Raw genomic sequence first — 18,609 nt, 5'->3', positions numbered from 1 at the left:
TCTTAAAAAAAGTACGGCCCCCATACACCAAATTCCGCAACGGCGCACCAAACTGTGACTTTTGGGCTGTGTAGTGGTTATTGGTGGAGTTCCCTAGGATTTTCTGCAGCCCAGTAGTGGAAATTCTGTTTGTTAACAGTTCCACACAAGTGGAAGTGGGCTACATCAAAAGAAATAAAGACAGCATCTGGGGGAATGTTTTGCAAAATGTCATCACATGCAGTCCTGCGAGTTTCATAATCTTCTTCAGACAACCATTATTTTGTAGGGATGCAGATGAAGTTCCTTATGCAGAATTCTCCTTACACACCTTTCTGACAATCCCAGGGCAGCTGCATGTTTAACAGCTGAACGCTTTGGAGACTATTGGATGGATATTCTCACTCGCGCCACATTCTCCGGTGTTGTAGCAGTACGAGGTCGGCCAGTTGGGTTTCTTTTTAGTGCTGACCCTGTTTGTCTAAAGTTTGACACCCACAGTCTAATCGTTTTCGCATCAGGAACACTATCACGTCGGCCAAGTTCGAGTCGAATCCGAAACGCTTGTTGATTAGAAATCACAGAACCGCCATTTTTAATAAACACCTCCACAAGAAACGCCCTATGCTCACCGAGACAAGCCATGGCGAACACTGAAAATGGCACGTACGCCGCTACAGAACAATACCCCCTCCACATCTCCACCCCCATTACAACTCACGCGGTGACTTGCTCAAACCGGGGAGGTTTTTTTGCCGAACCCTGTATTTGTTGTAAACAGCACATAATAACACATATACCGATACCGTAAAATGTAAAATCAGAGGAAAACAACAGATCAGTAGTGCTACATAGCAAAGAGTAGTCAGCTGATTCTCCATCTACATACAACTGATCTATAGATTATTTACAAAAGAGTTCAAGAAAACTAAAGAAAGCCTGTCGTTAAAAAAAACATTCAGTAGAATACAACTATTATTACTGTCCAACTACAACTCTTGTCTGCTTGAAACTACTACACATGAAAATTTTTGATTAGCTCAAACTAAAGTACATTTTCTTTTATCATTACTTGTTCCAAGAGAGCCATTGTTACAGTCACTACTAATGTTTTACCATCTAGATTCTCATAAATAACATGTGATCCGTTTTAAGTATATGTGGTGGACGATATCATGCTAATAAGTATTTTGATTTTACCTAAAAAATATTTTTAAACATGCGGTAGAACATAAAGTACAATTTAGAATGTACAATATATGAATACGTGGGGTAGTTTTTTAAAAAACATACACAATTTGAAATACTATACAATTTTATTGAAAACTTTTAATAATTCTTGATTTTTACTGTTAAAAAAATGTATTACTGCAATGCAAGTTTTGTGGGGAACATTTTTCCATTAACCAAGATGTGTTGAATTATATCAAGTTTGAGTCTGCCTGTTTCAGCACTGTAACCAACTGATCTGCCAATTGTTTCGAGCTTGCAGCTATAATTCGGCGTTTCATTATTTCAAATGGACTACCTACAACAAAACAAACACTTACATTCAGAAAATCAATAATAGACACTGTTGTTATAAAATTTGATTATTGGACTAGGTACCCTTTTTCATATATTATACAAATTAAAAATGTATTATCTTATTTAAAAATGAAATACATTAATAGGTTTGGAGTACCATAAACTCTTAATCACTGGTTTTTTAGTGGTGTAGTTATCAGCGTCTATTAGGTTTCTTTCAGACAATAAGCAATTCTGTATTGCTGTTAATTTAAACCATCCCTGTATTTATTAACTTGTATCTATATATTTATATTTTTATTTTGTGTGTATAATTTATTGATTACAAGGAATTTTTGTCTTTTTCTGTGTTAATAAAGTTTTTCACAACACAATTCTTAAGACAAAATGCTGATGGTGCTCTGCTTTGTTTGTCGTTTTCTAATATTATTTGTGGATGGTATGTTATTAAAAAATACTCTGTGACAGCGTTGTAAAGTTAAAGCCATTTGCTTTTGTTTCGTAATTGGCAAGTCTTGGGCAATCATATCTATAAATAAAATTTGATATCCAAAAGGCAATATTTCGTCAATTCTATTGAGAACTTTTGAGACATTTATAATTTTATTCCATATTAAAAACACTGTTTAGATCAGAAGTAGAAAATATGACAGTTATATTTCATTAATTAGTTATCTGTAATTGAGATAGTGGCAGAGAGGAAGAAATTGGTTTATTCTTGTCAATTTCACTCAATATTAACCATTTCTGTGCCTTATATTTGTTTTGTGTAAATATGAATTTACTGTACTGTGTCTAGTAAAACAAGTTGTAATTTTTTATAACTAAGAATAATTATTTCTTAACTTCTACAGTGTCATAATTCTGACTTGTTATATTAAACAATCTTCCAAGATAACAAAATGTAAGAAAAATAAATATTTTGGATGAAATAATATTTAATAATTAACAGTGATTATTAATTTTATTCAATGTGAAATCCTTTGAATAGGACAGATTCAAAAACATACATTGAAACTAATAATTACCACACATCAAAATTGTCAAACAATTTGCCATAGAAACTCTATCAGTAAGATTCAAAATAAGAGTAAAAGGCTCTAGATCACTCAAACAAATTCCTTAAATATTGTGCTTCATATGAAACAAAGAAAGTCTTGAAATATTGTGAAGAGTTTAAATTAATTTCTAAAATATTTTATGTTTACCATCAGTGCTGATAACAGTGCCCCCAGCCTCTTGTACAATGAGAGCTCCAGCAGCATAATCCCAACAATAAAGGTAGTCCACTTGATAGGCATCCCAGGCGCCTTGGGCAACGTAACACAGAGACAAAGCACATGTTCCAATTGCCCGTACCCTATAAATATTATAAACAATATGGTAGAAAGTATTCAACAAAGTTATTGGTCGTATGAAAACGTTAAATATCTGTGTAAAATGAACATGTTAACAGCTTGGTACTGTTCACGTCAACAGGTTTCTCTCATGTTCTTTGTCATAATTGTATAATAATTTGTAGTTGTTTGCTCATTGTTATGTTATGCCAACTTAATAAACTATTACACAAAAAATAGTTAGTATTCATGTAGGAATCATTGTACTCCACTTGTTAAGTTTATTATGTAAATCTACAGACCTTAAAAAATAGAAAAACAGGCATACTAAGTAAAAATGAAATAATCAAATAAGGGAATGATTCTTGAGTAGTAGCACTACAATAAAAAACAAGTAAAGTCCACCTTTAAACTGTTAAATTTTGTTTTATAAAGTTTACATTATCAGAGTGTTCAGCGTGCAGAGAACTTTACTTAGCATGACTACGCTGAAACTAATGCTGATTTTTTGTGATCAAGTTCAAGGATATTATACAGCGCTGTCTTTGTGACAGAGAGTTGAGAGGGTTGTGAAGTGAGTTCACAGTTCAAAACCACTCACCACCAGTGAAAGTGTCTTGGTGTCACACCAGTCGATCAGTGTCTATAGTCCGTCTATGTCTATATAGTCTAGTTTGTAGTGGTGTATAGCAGTCAGTGGTTGCCATATATTGGCTTTGAAAAAAATATAATCATGTGTTTCTTTTACTAGTTTAAATAACTCTTTTATTTCAATTTATGGAGTGTGATTCATTTGCCATTTTGAATTTGTGCTGATAAAAAGGTGTTACAGGATTTAATTTACTTCTTCTAATCCCTCACTTATTCAAAATAAATTTAAATTCAAATATCTAATGTCATTGTGACAAAATTTTTAAATGTTATTAAAAAAAACATCATTAAGTAGAATATAATTAAAAAAATAATACATTTTAATGTACCAAATATATTTTTAAGGCCGTACTAAACATTATCTAGCCTTGGAAAAGACTCACGAAGACTAAAATTTGTTATTCCATTGTTCTGGAATTCTAAAGCTATATATACTTGAAAAATGCGAGAATTTTATGATGAAGTTGGCTGGACACCCTGATTATGTCAAGTATATTTATATTTCAATGATTTTTTATTGAAAGGGAATATTTGTACTTAAAAAATTTTACTAGAAAAACAATTAAACATTGATTAGTAGTGTATTTTTAAGAAAAGAAAGAATATTTTATTGTGTACGTTTTGGTACCACATACACTGCAAACATATAAATAAGTAATACATTTATTCTTTTTTAGTATGAAAAATAAGGCTATGGTTTTTATTGATTGCAGTTGTTAACTGCCACTATGTCCTAAAAGTCATATTCTGAAAGTGACTTAATTTCTGTTGTTGGCATCTTTTTTATCATCATATCTAGATTTCAGTATAATCTCCCTTTTAAGTTTCAATTGATATTTTTGTAAGAAGAAACAATCACAAACTTGTATATTTCTGGTGTGTATGGGAGTGATGAGTGATGTGTTGAGAACAGATTTGGAAGGTACAATTTGCTGTAACATGGTAATTTCTTAAACAATATTATTTTAATACCTCGTTGAGATAAAACAGAGCACAAAAAAATATTTTCTTTCAGAAGATAGTTTTAAAATACTAGGCAACGTGCTAGAAGGTTAATTATTGAAAGATACATAGTCACATTTTGTATTACATTTCTTTAATTAAAAGTCATTATTTGAGTTTTAATTACTGTCCCATATAACTAAAGTTATGAATGGCTTTGATATCTTATTTACTGTAAGATTCAGTGGGTTGTGTTTTATTTTTGTTTGCAGGGAATGATTTCACTCAGTTCTTTAACTTTCGACATTATAAACTTAAAGATTCTGTAATGATTTTTGCCAAAATATATTAAACACACTAAAACTAAAAAGTTATAACGTGATAGAAACAAATAAATCTCAGTAGTTGAGTACAAACTAGAGTTATGTCTCCGTGTTCAGTAGAGACAGGTTGTGAGCATTTATATAAGTCTAGTGACCGGCTTATATGATTGGAATAAAAAATGTTTGTAAATTTACATATGAAAAAATTATGTATGTTAGATAAAATTATTTAAAATAAAATATCTTCAGGTATGTGTAATAAATAAGTTGTCAGTGTTCTTTTTTATTAATTAGTATTGTAAATTAATATGCTAACAGAGTATTTAAAAAGTAAGAACATACTTACAGCAACTTTAAGAGTTACTCTGTTTCTGTTATGAACTACGAGTATTATTAGTTAGTAACTTGATTTTTGAATATATTTAGCATATATGAGCTCTAATAACTCACCCATGTGCTTGAGATACAATGGCTGCTAATCTTTTGAGTACTGTTTCTTTAATTTTTGGTATACCTGCTAATGATACTTCAAATCCAAGGAGTGACTGTTTGATATCTAAAAAAAGAAATGAGCCAATATAGATGGTTATTATCCTATGAGTTTATCAAACACTGCTAATATATATATATATATATATATATATATATATATATATATATATATGTAAATATTTATCTACAGATTCTGGAGAGACATTTGGTAGTGTGTCTGTGGCAAAATGTTTAACATTCCCATGAGGTATGTTTGAAAAGTAACAGGATTTTTATTTTTTTTAATATATTCATTCCTCCACATTAATTTTGTCACTTTCAAAATAGTCCCCTTTAAATATAACTTGTGCAAGCACTTCTTCCAATCCTTGCAACACTTCACAAACTCGATCTTTGGGATAGCCTTTAGCTTTTTCAGTGATGCACTTTTAATGTTATCTATGCTTGGCCCTTTAATGATCTCTTTAGTCATGTCTGGAGAATATGAAGGCTAGAGCATCGTTACAGTGCTGTTTTTGGCAAAAAATTCATAAAAAGGCAATGAAGTGTGTGTGAGCTGGCCTATTATCATGTTGCAAAAGCTATGAATTGTTTTGCCACAAATCTGGGTGTTTTCTTTTTCGGATTGCTTCACTCACGGCATTGAACTTGTAGGTAGTACTCCTTATTGACAGTTTGAACTTGTGGCATAAATTCAAAGTCAGGTTCTGACTTTGTTTCAAAATTCAGCAATTTTGGAAAAAATTTTCTGTCAAACTTTACCCAAAACATTCAAAAAATTTCATGGCATGAGCCAATTAATATGCCATCATAAGCAACTTCTCTGATTGTAATACAGCAATCGTTCATAACCATTTCGTCCACTTTTGATGTGTTGAGGCACCTGGAGTGTTTGTCATTTTCATTGCCTTCACGGGCCATCTTCAAAATGTTTATACTACTTGTAAACCCTTGTTTTAATCAAAGCAGACTCACAATAACATATCCCCCACTTTATTTAATTTTTCACACAAAATTTGATCAAATCCTTTGATCCATCTTTTTTAATAAACGAAAATCGTGAGTACATAAAACATGTCTAACCTTAGAAGCTGCCACTGAAAAAGTAAACAATGAATACAGCTGGAAATGTTATTATGCTTAGGAGCATGAGCACCAACATAATAAAAAAAACTATCTTGACAATCAGACTCTCCAAACCAGTGAATCTTAAAAAGTCCCCATTACTTTTTGATCACATCTTGTATTTATATACTGTAAAGATATTTGTAAGATAGTCATAACCACTTTACTACTGCTTCATTTTTCGCTGATTAGAAGTGTTAAATCTTTACAAGGAAAGTTTACTAACTTTTGCTACCGATGTTTTGAACATATTGATATATTCATTTTAGTTAAATTATCACTTTTTCAAAATTTTGAACAATTCGAAAGGCTCACTTCTGATCAAGTTTTGGTGAGGACTAGAAAAAAATACTCTATAATTGTTGAGAATTTTATAAATCAAAGTACATCAGGCATAATCTAAAAAGTAGTAACTAAAAAAGTATTGTTTTAAATTAACAACGGGCATATTCATCGAAGTATGTAATAATTTTTGCAAGAGAATAGTGAAACTTAATTGTATGTACTAGTAGAGACTCTCTAACTCTCGAAATACTTATAACGTTAGTCAGGCAACTAAACAAATTATCAGTGAATCTAACAATGAAAAACAATAAAATTAATTTAATGTTTGAAGTGTTTTTATTATTAGTAAATTAAATTATTAATGAATGATATACCTGTTACATCAGAGACATGGATAGGTTTTCCGTTCAGCCATGAGCCATTCCCCTTCTTTGCAGAAAATAGTTGGTCTTTGATAGGGCTGTAAACTATCCCAATTTCCAATACTTGATTTACTGCCAGAGCAATTGATATAACACAGTTTTCATCTCCATGGACAAAATTGTTGGTCCCGTCAATGGGGTCAATCATCCATGTCGGGTCATTCGTGAGACCTTCAGCACTTGCCGTCTCCTCACCAATAAATCTGTTAATCCAGCAAATGTTTTTAGTTCATTTTTGTCAAACATTTAATTGTGTAAGTTTTAAATTTTATAACTAACAGTACAGTACCATGGTGATGGTCTACTGATACTGAAAATCCTGGAATTTGTATCTATTAGATATGAATTGAAGGAGTCTTAAAAATTAAAAAAAAACACATTTTTGTTTGAAACAGTTATATTTTTAAACATTAAATTTTTAAGGTAAATAATAATTGAAACTTAACCTCAAAATTATATTTTGATTGTCTTATAATAATTAAAGAATTATATATTTAGTTAGTACGTATAGAAAAGTAACCATACAACTTTCCTTTTTTCATATTCAACAAAGAATATTCAAAAAATGTCTCAAGATTACTGAATAATAATATATACCAGTAAAAGTACTGCTTTAGTTTTTATCTGTTGTGTTCTACCTGAGATTTAAAATAATTAATTTTTAGATGGGTGGAAATCAAAAGTAATTTAGAATAAGGAGTTAACTTCAGAGTATTTTTGTTTAATTAGTTATTTTCTATGTGCAAAAATAAATATAACAAACATAATATGAACAAAAATATGAAGTGTCTTATCATGTGTTTAATTAATTTAAATTTTTTTTGTAGGTGGTTTTATGTATATAGCAAATTTACACTTGATAAATTAGCTAAAACAATGACAAAACTACATAAAAATGTAGTTTGATGCAATTTTATCAAAACAACAAAACAAACCAAATTAGCTAGATATATCTGTGGATAAGAACATTTCAAAATACTGCAACATTTGAAAATTAAAATAATGAAAATTGAAATAAAATATTCTGAAAATTAAAAAATACTAGCTACTAATTGGTCAAAGATGTAGAGTTTTTATTGTCCAGTAAACAAGAGTAATTTTTTATATGATCCAAATTATTTAAGTCTCAATTACTGCAAAAATTCATGTTAATGGGCAATTAAAAATGTAATACTATATTTTATAGTAAAAAATAAAAAGTAAGTAAAATAAAAATATATGGCTACAATAAAAATAATTGTACTTAATGGAAGAAATACATTTACAAAAAATACAGTGTTACTTGATAGAAAGAAAACTTAAGCTTCAAGTTTACATTTAAAAATCCCCTACAGTATGATAGTTATCAGCAGGTGTATGTTTTGAATTTTCTCACATGATAGTGGCTGGCATAAATTATGCACTTAGTATTAGTCCTGTGTGTGACTCAAACACATTTCAAAATTTGAGATACGTATGATAATTTTAAAATTTGGGCTTAAGCCGCATAGAAACCTCTTTGAGAAAATTATAATGTATTCTAAAATAACCCAGAGTACATTGTGAAAGTAAATAAGAAAATAAAAACTCGTGGTTGCCATTTTCCAAATCATCTATATCATGTATGCTTTTATTTTAAAAGCCTGAGAATAAAACCTCAGACCCGCAGATTTTCTTTTACTCTGTATTTAAAAATTCATGAAAACATTTAAAAACTGTTTTCAAGTTTTTATTTTGTGCTAAAACCATGTAGTTCACTATTCTAGGATACGAGTTTGAATTTTTAAGATTATGAGACTGGTTGTCTCTTACCCAAATTAATATGTTTATTTACAACAGATTTTTTTGTTATTTAATTTTTAATTGTTCTTCGAATCTGTCTCACCTGACGAAGAGAATAGATTTCAATCAATGAAACATGATATATATTTTGTAACATGGCAAATGTCCGAAATCTTATTATATTTTCAAATTTTCTATTGACAAAACCAAAAACTAAACAAAAAAATAGAACATGTATTTTTGATGGGTGATAAATAAAATAGTTTTAAATGAGCATTTATTATGAATTACTTGTTAGACCGTGTGTGATATTTTAATGCGGAACAATGGTTTTAAAAAATGTTATTGTTTGAAAGTTCATTGCTCTCATTGTCATTATGACTTAATAAGAATAGATTAGTTGAAGTGTATCATACTTCATAGATGAGATGATGGTAGAAGCTTCTATATATAGACTCATATTTGATTCTGGTAGTCTGAAAAGTTTCCGACCTAACAAAAATACAAGACATTTTTCTGAAAATTTTTTTTCAACATTGTCCCCTTGTAACTTGACACGCTTCTTCCAGCGATGTTCCCATCTCTGTAACCCGTCCAAATAGTACTCTACATAATAATTGTTCACGAAGGTGATTGCCACTTCATTTGATACAAATATTTGTCCTCTCAGCATAAGTTTTAGATGAGGGAACAAAAAGAAGTGGCTTTGGGCTAGATCTGGTGAGTAAGGCAGATAGTCAGGCAGTTCAAACCGTAATTCGTAGATTTTTGCTATGTCAATGACAGAGGTGAGGTTGTCTTGGAGAGTCAGAATTTTCTTTTTCTGCTAATGTGACCATTTTCCCACAAGTTCTGCCTTCTGCTTGTCAAGAAATGATGCACAATATGCTCTCATAATACTTTTTCCTTCTTGAAGATAAAATCGATTAAAATAACTCCCTGACTATCCCAAAAAATAGTTGCCATCACTTTCCCAGCCAAAAAACAGTTTTTGTCTTTCAAAAACTGTTTTTTGGAAATGGCATTTATGAATTAAAATGTTGTTTAAGAATACATGTAATACTATGATGTAAAAAGATATTGACTCAATCAAAAACTAATACACTACCTTCTCATAAGATCCAAACAAATAAATTAACTATCTTCCTAAACATGAATTGGCTTTTTCTTCACCATAATAACAAAATTCCTGAACAGGCACCTTCACATATAAATATAATCATCTTTAACAGGGCTGAGCTCTAACCCTTGCCTCCCTCTTCTATGTCAGTCTGGATTGCCTTTACTTGTTAAAGTGGCTAGCTGCATAAGTTAGTTCACTCATTAAATTCAGAGATATAAGGAAGCACATGTTGAAGATTGGGCTGTTGGAACGGAAACTGCTTTACAAAAATCAATAAAATTTTTATTACAAATATAGTAAAAATATGGAAATTACATAAATGAGAGAAAGGAGAGAGACATCTTTGAAAAGGCTAATATTTTTTCATAACTCCAATTTCAGTATTGAAGAAAGTAACATGTTAATTCTCCCAACAGAAATAGCTAATTAAGCTACAATATATTTATCATAATAATCACAACATGAGGGATATAATAAATAAGCAAACATATACTTACTTGTGTGTTGGAAATGTTTTTAAGATTTCATCAATTATTAATGATTCTATTCTTTTGTCATATTCAGTAACTAAATCAGAGCTTGATGTTTTTGTGGTAACTTTTTTTGTTTTCTTAAATCCTTCAGCTAATACCTAAGACAAGAACATCATTTTCTGAATACAAATAAGTATAAATTTAATCAATCAATCAATCAATATTTCTTTATTACATGAACATTAAGTACAGTAATATAGTCAAACATAGTATAATGTAATAGGAAAAGTCGCTTAGGTGTTTGTTGCATCCAGGAACTCCTCCAGGGTGTAGAATGGAGTCTTGACAAGGAATTCTTGAAGTGCTTTCTTCAGTGCGTTTCCAGTTAGCAATTGGAAGTCTTCTTCTGGCAGTTGATTTCTGAGTTTTCGTCCTATGTAGGACGGTTTTTCTTTCAAAGAGGGCTGTTCGATGGCGGGGTAGAACATATCTGGAGGCATGTCGTGTGTTGTAGTCATGGAAATCGTTGTAAGTGTCAAAATTGAGTCTGTCAACATGTAGAATTGTTTTCGTATACATACAAGGCTGGTACAGTTAGAATGCCTAAATTTGGATACGCTTCCCTGCAGCTTTGTCGAGATTCAAGATTGGCGAGGGATCTAATTGCCTTTTTTTGAAGGGTGAGTATCCTTTTCAGGTTTTCAGTAGAGCTGCCCCAGATGATAAGACCATATCTAATGTGGGACTCTACCAGTGCGTAATAAGCAGCTTTGACGGATCCCTGAGTACCCACTGATTTGAGTCGCCTCATAACGTATATGCCTGCGCATATTTTATTGGAAATGGTGCTCACATGATGACTCCATGAAAGTGTACTATCGATAGTCAGGCCCAGAAATTGTGTTTTATCAACTACTGATATGTCTGGAATATTTGTTGGTATTTCCTTTTTCCTACTGAAATGCACTTGCGTTGTTTTATTAGGATTTATTGCCAGATCATTCAGTGCACTGTATTTGATGGCTTGTTGGAGAGAAGTCAAGGAGTTAAGGGATAGTTCATCTGCTGTGTCATTTTTTATAAGAAGGGTAGTGTCGTCTGCATACATTATGCAGTCCGTACTGGAGCTGGCGATGAAAGTAGGGAAGTCATTAGTTAGAAGAATAAAAAGAACTGGGCCAAGTACCGATCCTTGAGGCCACACCTCGTGCCAGTGGTTTTGGAGTATTGATGTGTACGATCTGGTGATGGAAGATTCAGTATGCTGTACCTCCACAAGTTGTGACCTTCCTCGGAGGTAGCTGGAGAACCATTTGTTCTCTATGCCTCTTACTCCCAGATTTTCCAGCTTTTTTAAGATTAGGTCATGTCCCAGACAGTCAAAAGCCTTGCTGTAGTCAAGAAATAGGGCTGTTACGTACTTTTCGTCATCTATGCTGTCAATGATTGATTCTACTAGGCTAATAATTGCTGATATGGTTGATTTTCCTTTTTGAAATCCATGTTGGTTGACTGTGATTAGGTCATGTTGTTTAAGGTAGGCCATCAATCGCTTCAGAAACAAGTTTCTCTATGATTTTTGCAAATGTAGATATTAGCGAGATGGGTCTATAGTTCTGAGGGTCTGATTTCTTCCCTTTCTTGTGTTTTGCATAGACCTTTTGACACTTTAAGCCTTGAGGGGAAGTGACCGTCGGCAAAAGATTTGTTAATGATTGCTACAAGGGGTTGGGTTAATTCATTTGCACAGAACTTCACACTCTTTGAAGAAAACTCATCTATGCCACTGGACGATTTGTTTTTCAGGCTGCAAATTGTTTGATTCACCTCGGTCCAAGTTGTTGGTGTCATGCAAAATGACTGTGGCAAGGGAATGTGCAATAAGGTCGGGTTTTTTCCTGTCCACCCAGGTGCTAGGGTATGTATTTGGTTTTGAATTGTCATGCCAGCCATCTGAGTAAAGTAAGTGTTAAGGCTTTCGGCTACTTCTGTAGGATTATGTAGGGTGGTGTTGTTTGATGTTAAGTTTAGGGCACTCCTGGTTGCACTGTTTCCCACGCCTCTCATTATTAATCAAACTCCATAGAGCCTTGGTCTTGTTGTCAGATTCTTCTATGTGCTTTGAGTTTGCTTGCCGATGCAGTGTTCTTAGTTTTTGGTCATATATCCTCTTACTGTTTCTCATTATTTCTTTGTCTCGAATGTCTCCTGTTGTTTCATAGGTGTTGAGGGCTCGTAGGTAGGAGGCTTTCATATCGGCAGATTCCAGGTCATAGTAATGAGATGGTTTGGTAGGGCCTCTGTTTCTTGTGTTTCCTTTGTGGGCAGCAGATATCTAGGGCAGTACAAAGGGTGTCATGGAATATATTATATGCAGTTTCTGTGTCTTCAGCAGTTTCAACAGCTTTCCAGTTTTTTGTTGTAGAAGATGGATTTGAGATTTTCAAGGTTCTTTTTCCCCATTTGTCGCTTTAGTTTTGATGTTGAGTTGGTCTCTTGATTTAGGTTAAGGCTGCTCAATTGGGCTGTATGGTCGGAGGAGGCCAGTTTGTAAAAATAGTTACAGTGACCTCTGCTTCTGGGATGTTGGTGCATACGCAGTCTATCGAGGATCTCGTCTCGGCTGTTACCCGTGTCGCAGGAAGGGGAAGCCTTCTTATGTTGTGTGTGGTTAGTTTTCGTCTTGTAGCATCAAATTGTCAGGGTTGTTTTCTTTTAGGCTATCAATGTTTATATCCCCTAGTAATAAAATAACTTATTGTGTGCTTGGCTGTGGTCTAGGATGTGTGATAAGAAGTTTAGGCCACTTCTTGTGTTTCCACCAGGAGGGCGATATACACCAAGGAGATATATTTGCTTTTCTTTAATTTTGATCTGTGCCATTGCTGCCTCAAAGAGGAGCTCTTCACAAAAGTGTGTAATTTCAATGGCCTCTACACTGGTTGTCAGGTTTTGTCCTTACAGTATATAGCGGCACCTCCTAGCTTGTGATCTGTTCTGCTAAATTCAGTTTACCAGATTGTAGCCTTGTATTTTGGTGTTTAAAATTTCACTTTGACTCAAGCCGTGTTCTGTCAATATTTAAAAGGCTAGGGGATGTTTCATTGAGCAAATGGTTTTAGTCTGTCAACTTTGTTTGGTAGCCCCCTGATGTTTTGATGAAGGATTGTCAGATGTTCGTTTCGTTTCGTTGTTTGTGGCCTAAAAAAAAATTCTCCATTTTCTGGCGTTGGGGTACTCAGTGAGCAATCAGAGACAGCGGAGGTTTCTGTAGATGTATTGTGACTTGTGGATATTAAATTTGTCAATTTAGCATATTCTGAGCTGTTATTGGGCCAGTAATTATTTATCAGCTCTCTATAGAAGTCAATGTTTTTCTTAAAGAAGGTTTCATAGTCCTCATTGATGTCTTTTATTTTTGCATGTTGGGGATGAGCCTTTTTGCCGTCTGACTGAGGATTCACAGGTTGTGTTCTATTGAGTTCCAGTGTTGGAGGGAGTGACACTTCCGCTGTGTAAATCTGTGCTTTTGCTTCTTGCAACTTGCAGTGACACGCTAAACATGTTATCCCTTCTCTTTATAGCAGGATTGTTATTCTTGGTCAAAGCGGCAGTGTTTTGTCAACAAGCTTACAGAGTTTTTCAGTTTTTTGGAAGGAGTTTGTCTGGCTCTCCATGTTAAACTTTCGTTCAGTTTTTTAGTCGAGGAGTTTGTCTGGCTCTCCCGCTTATTTGTGATGAGCTCAGTTTTTCTGTAGGAGTTTGTCTGGCTCTCCCGGTTAAGTTCTCGTTGGGATCCTTGGTACAGTGTTGTACTGGGAAGTGTGATATTATTTCCCCAGTACTTTGGTAGCTGTGAAGGTCAGATGTAGGCAGAGATAGTGGATTAAAGGTGATCTGTATTCTGTAACTGGTCTAGTAGTAGCTTCATCTGTTGTTCCACTTTGTCTTGTCGGGTGCTTAACTGTCCAACTTGTATGAGGAGAGATGGAGAGCTGTTATGTGGGGCAGAGGGAAAGTGATCAGTTTGGGTTTCCGTATCTTTACTAGTTATATCGTCTTGGCTTTTTTTATAGCCGTTATTTTGAATTTTTGTGCCAAGGTGTACTATTGTTTTCTTTAGTTGTAGTATTTTCATTTGTATGTTTGCAGATAGCTTTTTTCTTTTTCCTGGTCCTGTTCTTCAAAGACTGTTTGTAATTGTATCCGCAAGTCAATCTCTTTTGACAACTTTTTTTTCCAGTTGTTGTATGGTATCTGTAAGGGATGCTGATCTACTCAGTAGTTTTTTATTCTCATTTTCCAGTTCCTCAATTTGTGTTTCGTATTTCATGTGGCCCAGTTGGTCGGAGTCCATTATTTGTTTAGCCAGATGGGAGTTTTTTTAGAGTCAATTCATGTAGGTCTTGCTTTAATTTATAGTTTTCTGAAAGAAGTATGTTGCCAGCTTCAGCGGGCAAGAGAAAGGGATGTTTCTAGATCTGAGTCGTTACTATTCTGTATTTTAGTTTGAATGTCATTTATGGTTAGCTCACATTCTTGTGCCTCCACCTGCTGTGTGTCCTCAAGATCCTGTTTGGAGTCATGGAGAACACTATTTGGGTCATCACATTTACAGCTATTGTAAGATTGCTCTGCTTCTAGTAATGCCTGATTTATTAGTTTATTTTTAAAGTTGTCTGTTTTTAGTTGGCCAAAGGTTGTCTTATATTCTATATAGGGGGAGCAGATCAGCGTGTTTGATTTCTGCAGTTTTATTGTCACCAAAAAAGGTTAACTCTGTATTTGTTTTCATTTTTGCCAAGATTTGTGGTCAGTAATAACAGCTGGCCATTGTGGACAACCTTTTAGTTTTGCAAACACATGTTCACCTACAGAAAAAGTTGTCTTATTCTGCTTGTCCATATTATACAGGCCTGTATAAATTTTGTGATTTAGTCAAGTTGTTAAAAATAGCAGAAAGGAAAAAATTAAATAGCTATATAGTAATAGAGTTGAGGTAGGCTCTGTAGAAATGTGTGCCAATGCTGAGTTGTTGTTGTTATGTCAGCTTGTTGATGCTAGCTGTGCAAAATATTGCCAGTTGGCGGGCCTTCATCACTTCTGTGTGTAAGTAGGTCACCATATGGTACCAGATTATTCCTATAAATGTTATTTTAAATTAAACAGAGCTTCTCCTTTGTAAATCAGTAATAGTGCTGTTTAATATGTAAAATATACATATATTTTTGTATTGTTAAGCTTGGTAATGGTTACTTGAGTGTTCTTTTTGTTGATGTCATATGCTTATGATTCTTGCAGTAAGTAAAGTTGTTGTTATTGAACTTATTTTCTTGATTTAAAAAAATGGAAAATACTCACAGTACTTGACAGTTGTTAGTGTGCACAGTTAGGTGTTGTTTTTTACTTTTACCACTAAAACTATAACTTATTACTGGAGCACTTTCACTGAGATTGTTGGCTGGCAGCCATATTGGATTTCATTTTGCCCAATCTTGCCCTGAGCTTTCTGCAAGAAAAATCTTGCCGAGCTTTCTTTGGTTTGTATAGCGATGCTATATGATCCCACATCTTCAACGGTTTTTTAGTCTCAGAATTCTCATATATGACTCAAGTTTAATCTCCAGTTACAATTCTGTTTAGAAGTGATTTCCTTCTTGATCATAGTGCATAATGTCATTCATAGAGCTAAGGTCATTCATTGTGTTTTGTGATCCTCTGTAAGAATTTCTGGGACTCTATCAAGCACAAAAGTTAAGTTTTAGTAGCCTAACCTGTGTCACAAAATAGTGTTTTTTAACAATACAGTCTTCCACATATTATGTAAAAATTCATTCTAAATTCTCTTAGGGGATGAAACATCGATTGTTAAGAACTTTTGCGTTAATTTTCTCAAGAGGTTCAACAGTGGCCACATGTGGCGTGTGATTTCTTTCTTTGAGACAAATGTTTGTTTGGTACTCTTTAATTAATGAGCCCAATCTTGTACAGCTCCTTCACTCATTATCTTTGTTCTATATATGATACAAAGTTATCTGTGAATTGCTGCCACCATAAATTGCTTAGCTGTTTAATAATTAAATGACAGTAGTACACACTTCACACTTAAGTTAGTGGGATTTTATATTATAGTACACATTTTAGCAAATTATACAAAATCTAGTGCTCCAAATTCACTCAACCACAGCTGAATGCCCAATGATCTGACATGCATGTTAGCACAAGCATGTTGAGGATACCCCTTCAACTTCGCATGCAATGAGTAAACGGAATTTTCTATCAAAATTGCCCTTGTATTTGTTACTTCATTACATAGTTTTTTAAAATAAAAATGTTATAAATTTAACATTACATTGCTTTAGCTGCATTTAAACAGTACATTTTAAACACAATTGAATTAGGTTTTGCGTTAAATATTTGAAGATACCTAAGTTCCAATAATATAGGCATATACTAACTTTCATGGTATTCATACTGGTAATGCTGTGCATTTCATAATATATCTCTATACCACATGACAGGTTTGTAAATAATTAACAGATAACATGATAATACCTTATCATTAGAGATAAACACAACAGTATAGTGACTTTTACAGTGTGTAAATTATTAATTAATTTTCATGAAATCATATTGTATTTCAGCGTTTTAAAAACTATAACTTATATTAGTTTTTCTTGCCCATTTAAATAATGATCATCATAACATATAATCAATATTATTTGTAAGAGTTAAAACCAAATATATTCTTGTATCATCATTTAAAAAATGATGAGAATGCAATTTTGACAAAAAATGTCAAATGAGCATTAATAATTTTTGCTGTAAACCTAATTCTAACTAATAATAAAGTAAATATTATGTTATTGCTGATTAAATTTGAGTATTTAAGAAAATTTTGCCTGCTTAATACATGATGCTAGGTCACAATGTTTTCAGCCAGGAATATCTCCAAAATGGTATTTATCTTGTTATGAAAGGAGTTAGGAACTAAAGAAGTAAGATAAAGGTCTAAATTTATATTTTTTGATTTGTAGGCCTACACATTGGTTTGTTGTCTACAATTTGCAGTCTAATTCAAATTAAAATTAAAATTTCTTTATTCAGACATGTAACAGATTACAAGAATAGCGTCACAATAAATCTCTATTTAACTGTTATTGTTGGTCTACGTGTGTCTGAGATTTATAGGAATGGTTGTACACACATTTCTAAAGTTTAAACTGTAACTGGAAAATATTTAAAAAGTCATTGTTATGGTATAAATCCTTGGGTTATGACGTACATTTAAAGTAGTGCAGTCAGTCACATTATTATTTACATGTTATACATTGTGTGTATAAAATAAAACCTATAACATTTAACTTTAGTGCTCTACCTCATATGCAATAAAAATAATGTTATCAAGCTATTTGTTAATATAGCCTATTACAAACTACACTGTAGGATTTACAGTGCAGCAGTAAGTGATTTTGATTGATTAAAGAAAATTCTGAAACAGTCCAAATTTTGTTCAAAACATTAATGAAATTCACCACTTGACATGTTTACTAACTAAACTAATACAGAGAGCTATATGAAACTGTAATAGAAGGCTGAGCTATGTATAGTACAATATTGTATAGTAAAGTTGTATTGATGGCAGTTTGATACTCACTGTTCCAGCAGATTTGACAATCTCTAGAACTACAGAATAACAGTGTTCAACATCACACATCTTATTGTTGTCTGTGGCTAGTAACTGTAACAGACCAATACTGACTGAGACTGAGAGTGGAATAGTGAGAGAATGAGGGGGGGGGGCAGGTGTCCACCCATGTCTCCCCACCTCTTGCTGTCTCAACCTCTCCTCCTCCCTACCACTACATTTGTTCTTGTTCCTTACACTCACTGGCATCTACTGTACTACCTAAATCTGTTCCCTTCTCTGTGCTGATGCCTGTTGTTGTTAGCCATTCATTATCAGTTCTATATTCATTATTGAATAATTTATATTACATACCATGTAAAAATATAATTTATTAGTTTGGATATCACAGAATATACTTCACAGAAAATAGTGAAAAATAAACAAGTATTGCAATTGCATATACTGAATTTTATTACATAATCTGACAATATGAATACAATTCTACATATAAACTGTGTTAAGGGCGAAATAATAGACTA

The 18,609-nt window shown here is 32.9% G+C and overlaps 2 protein-coding genes across 7 annotated transcripts in view; one reads left to right on the top strand and one right to left on the bottom strand.

Moving 5' to 3' along the window:
• The window catches only part of LOC124360367 (ATP-dependent helicase brm-like), a 45,499-nt gene that overhangs the window by 23,925 nt on the left and 2,965 nt on the right, over positions 1-18,609 (top strand). The window lies entirely within an intron of this gene.
• Positions 1,277-18,350, bottom strand: LOC124360366 (inositol monophosphatase 1-like). Its single transcript, XM_046813930.1, has 6 exons — positions 18,098-18,350; positions 10,465-10,598; positions 7,036-7,286; positions 5,210-5,315; positions 2,715-2,866; positions 1,277-1,507 (listed from the first exon to the last, which is right to left on the bottom strand). Exons 1-6 carry the CDS (start codon positions 18,335-18,337, stop codon positions 1,401-1,403), a joined length of 990 nt encoding a protein of 329 aa, XP_046669886.1. The 5' UTR covers positions 18,338-18,350; the 3' UTR covers positions 1,277-1,400.

This window comes from Homalodisca vitripennis, chromosome 4, assembly GCF_021130785.1.
Source record: "Homalodisca vitripennis isolate AUS2020 chromosome 4, UT_GWSS_2.1, whole genome shotgun sequence".
NCBI lineage: Eukaryota > Metazoa > Arthropoda > Insecta > Hemiptera > Cicadellidae > Homalodisca > Homalodisca vitripennis.
Note: the sequence above shows the minus strand (reverse complement) of the source record. Positions and strands in the feature narration are given on the sequence as shown.

Excerpts from the sequence above, each read along its gene's own strand:
- LOC124360366 (XM_046813930.1), bottom strand. The coding sequence starts at position 18,337 with ATGCCAGTGAGTGTAAGGAACAAGAACAAATGTAGTGGTAGGGAGGAG. Across the intron at positions 10,599-18,097 it reads TTGTCAAATCTGCTGGAACA|GTATTAGCTGAAGGATTTAA; the intron begins GTGAGTATCAAA and ends TTCTTGTCTTAG. Across the intron at positions 2,867-5,209 it reads ATTGTATCTCAAGCACATGG|GGTACGGGCAATTGGAACAT; the intron begins GTGAGTTATTAG and ends TAATATTTATAG.